This window comes from Cibotium barometz, chromosome 10 (genome assembly GCF_041138505.1).
Source record: "Cibotium barometz isolate CiBa-2024 chromosome 10, ASM4113850v1, whole genome shotgun sequence".
Classification (NCBI taxonomy): Eukaryota; Viridiplantae; Streptophyta; class Polypodiopsida; order Cyatheales; family Cibotiaceae; genus Cibotium; species Cibotium barometz.
This window is the reverse complement of record NC_141055.1, coordinates 40,213,959-40,217,783: the sequence shown is the minus strand read 5'-3', so window position 1 is coordinate 40,217,783 and position 3,825 is coordinate 40,213,959. Positions and strand designations below refer to the sequence as shown.

The 3,825-nt window shown below is 41.1% G+C and overlaps 1 protein-coding gene across 1 annotated transcript; it reads left to right on the top strand.

Annotated features, from left to right (window-relative positions):
* The first annotated feature begins 321 nt into the window (after window positions 1–321).
* On the top strand, window positions 322–2,897 carry LOC147634894 (high mobility group B protein 7-like). The gene is made up of 9 exons (XM_086803428.1): window positions 322–520; window positions 1,206–1,288; window positions 1,374–1,440; window positions 1,536–1,658; window positions 1,764–1,821; window positions 1,917–1,961; window positions 2,207–2,290; window positions 2,381–2,455; window positions 2,554–2,897. The coding sequence occupies exons 1-9, from the start codon at window positions 414–416 to the stop codon at window positions 2,578–2,580; spliced, it is 669 nt and encodes a 222-aa protein (XP_086659554.1). The 5' UTR covers window positions 322–413; the 3' UTR covers window positions 2,581–2,897.
* Window positions 2,898–3,825: the final 928 nt, after the last annotated feature.

Genomic DNA, 3,825 nt, shown 5'->3' with positions numbered 1-3,825 from the left:
TTAGAGAATTCATATGCTTTTCTTCTGTATTTTATGTCATTCTATGAATTTTGAAACCTTCAATTCTTTGTTACACAAGGATGTGATAATTTTCAAATCTAATTTGCTTCTCCCTAACATCAAAGGATTTAACTTTTTCGGAATGAAAAATTGTTTTTTCCTTTTATGAAAAAGGCGAAATTTTCACTGGTTGTGACATGTAATTTGATAGCCAATGAAAGTGAGGCATGGGAAAGGAGCGGATAGATGACGTGGACATGAATATGAAAGTCTGAATACCTGCCTCCCTTTTCTTTTTCATCTGCATATTTTCTCCACTCCCTTTTTCCTGCACATTCTGTTGTTAGTGTTTTCGAAGTTGCTTGCTGCTGTTTTGAGCTTTCCTGCCTTCACTGTTTTCTGCATCTCTGGATATGGCGAGCACCATCAAGAACCAGCCTCCGAAGGCCCGCAAGCGCATCGACGTAGGCCTCGCCGCCAACTTCAAGCGTGGCTCCAACGGCAGTGCCTTCACTCGCTGGTTAACGAACTCTTCGTCTCTTTTTTGATCTTACGTTTCCTGACATGGCTTTGCCTGCAATCTTAATGCTCCCCGACCCTCTGCTAGGCATTCTGCGCTGATCTGTTGTTTCTCTGGCTCTCAACACTGGCAATTTTTTAAGATCAACGGAGCAATAAAACGCCGCTTATTTGGTTCTTTTCTTCCATTTAACGCGTTGCAATGCTCCTGTAAGAGCAACGCAAGATATGGACTCGAAAAGAAACGATAATTCCTTGTTTTCCGATCCCTACTTTTGTGCTAAGCTGCTCGTGCCTTTTACACACGGAAAATATGCGTTGCCAAAGCTCTTAATTATTTTGTTCTACGTTCTGTAGCATAGAAACGTTGAAGATGCGCTTCAAAAAGTACGTTTCTCTGTATTCTGACTGCTCCTTTGATCCCTGCTTCTATTTGAAATCGTAACGTGCATCTTAATGCTCTACTACTAAGACGCTGATTTTATATTTTCCGATCGTTTGTTTTGTCTTTTGATTCAACTGAATTCTGAGAATGCCAGAACGAAGCTAATGTACTGTACACAGATTCCCTGTATTCCCATCTCTTTTTTCCGTGGTCTGTCTCGATTTAGGTCTGCAGATGCTAATAGAGGTTTAGAAATGGAATGCTTTCTGCCTTATAATTGATCTTTCAACATTTGTTTCAGCAATTCTTGCAACAGGGACATTCCTGTTGCAACAGTTGATATGCACGATTGCATCCAAGACTCCAACTTTTCATCGGTTCTTGGTATGTTTACATCGACTATATCTCCGTATCCATGCCTGCTTTCTCCGCATTGAACCTCGTCATTTCGTTCCTTTCCTTTCTGCAGTTAAGCCTGCGCAGATTGCCGTGAAAGAAGCCGTTTCTGCGAAAGGAAAGACTGAAACACTGAACAAGTAAGAATTGTAACGTTACTTAGTTCAAAGTCTCATTTGACGAAGCTTTTCTTTTATTTGTTTCATTTTGAGAGCCCTTTTCAATACGATACCAGGAGGACACAGAAGAGAAAAACAGCCAGCGGAGCGGCTGGAAAGACCACCAAACCGAAGAAAGTGAAGAAGGAGAAAGATCCAAATGAGCCCAAACGGCCTCCGACTGCTTTCTTTCTTTTCATGTATGATATTTTCATGCTATTTCCGGATAAGAGTAAATTATCTTTCAGGATCTTGGTTTTCTGCTCATCCAGCACATCTTAACGTACCGAAAGGATGCATCGCAGGGACGAGTTCAGGAAGGCTTACAAGGAAGCAAATCCAAATGTTAAGGCTGCAACTGCGGTACGAGTGTTTGTACATGCTAGTTTGATAGAACTTCCGTTGCTGGTGTTGAAGGTATTCTTTATTTCAAAAATCGAAATTTTATTGTGTATCAGGTTTCTAAAGAAGGGGGTGAAAAATGGAAAACAATGTCTGATGAGGTAAAATTTAGGCGTTTGGGAGCTTAAGTTGTCAATCTTCGTGTGCTTATGTAAAATTCTGTTCTTGTTCCTGTTTGTATGATCTGTGTGGGTGAAGTATCCTAATCGTGTTTAATCTCACAAGGCAGGTGAATCCTGGAAGTCATTTGCTTCATGTTTGATGCGTATGACCGCATCATTTTGATCAAGGCTGCTATCTTCTCTAAGATGTATGCAGTTTGACAGCATTTTCCTCGGTTGTGCAGGATAAAGCACGTTTTGTCAAGAAGTCCGTGGACATGAAAGAGGAGTACCAGAACGCGGTAAAGACTTATCAATCTAATGGAAAGGTGGCTCTTTAACTTTCTTCCAAGCAACATTTGTTCACATCCCCAGTGGCCAGGCAAACCTTAGCGTTGGTTTCTGTTTATTTGTTTCAGGAGCCACTCGAGTCTACCATAACCGATGATGCTGTTGGAGCCGAGGAATCTTCCGAAGAAAATGCTGGCTCCGCGGTCTGTCTCATGCCTGAAGTTATTTTCCGCTCTCAGACAGATCATTCCATCGCCATGACCTACGGATTTTAAGCATATTTCCTGCGTCTGTTTTGTAGGAAAGCGTCAGTGAGACGGAGCAATAGCTCGCTTTCTGCGATGAACAATAGCAGGCTCTCTAAATTGTTTAAGCTGTGGCAAAGCAAAATGCTGAAAGGGTTTCGATTGTACATAGCTCAGTTTTATACGGACAGGTATAGAGTCGTTTAGAGTAGTTTAGGCGTATCATTGCCTTATCCAGTGAATCGAAGTCACGAGTATCGTAAAAATTTTGCACCATTGCTGTTATACAAGGGAACATCTCGTTCTCCGATGCCTCATCCTGTAAAAACGTACGTCTTTAGTTATCATACTCTACCTGTAAAATCTAAACAATGCAGCCTTATGTAAAGTTTACAGTGGTTTTGTGAGTCCACCTCAGTTTATTGTTTCTCTATCTGCTCTTTACTTGAACGTGTTATGGCATTCTCAATTTTTGATGTGGCGCTGTAGCTTATAAGGGCTGTCCGTCAATGATCGTGCGTTTTCTGTGATACATCTTTTTATTTTCTATGTGGACCTTCCCTTATTCATTCAATTTTTCGTTTCTCAGAACCCTCCTGTCGGCACTCGTTTCTGCTGGTCCAGTTGTGCAAGACTTGGAGGGGCTAATAACAGCAATGGTACACCCCGTTTAGAAAGACAGCTTTCCTAAGGAGCATCTTTGCATATAAAAAAAAGCCACATAAATATCTGCTGTCACATCAGAGTACTCACATTGGAATCAGTGAATTAAATGAGACATGTAACGAGTAGTACGCTTGGCAGGGTTAATGAATTTAAAGAGTGGCTTAAGCCAGAACAGGCCAAAAAAAAAAAAAAAGTTACATTAAACTTTGACAAATAGACATAGTTCCCAAAAAAATCAAAGAATTTGGGTCATGCCCTTGGTGGGCAAATCCTGAGTGTAGTCCCAGTGAGTACATCCTTGCTCATATGCGTGTCAAGAAATTCACCGTATCATGCTTTTGAGATTCATGCAAATGTGATTGTGTTGGGAGAGAAGCTCTCATGTGACATTTGTTTGAAAAAATTTAGAGCATGCAAACTTTGCCTTTGCTAGGCATAAACTCGCAATTAGTGCAATCCAAGAGAACACATTATGCGTCCAGATAGAAGCCCTGTATTCTATCCATTTGAAACAATTTAATGCTTGCTTATCTTGGCCCTATTCACCACATTTTGTGATTAGTGCACTCTAAGAGACACCATCCCAAGATAGGAGCTCCTGATCTGCTTGTGCTCGTGACTGCAATGCATTTGGGAAACATTAACACCAGCACATTGTCAAC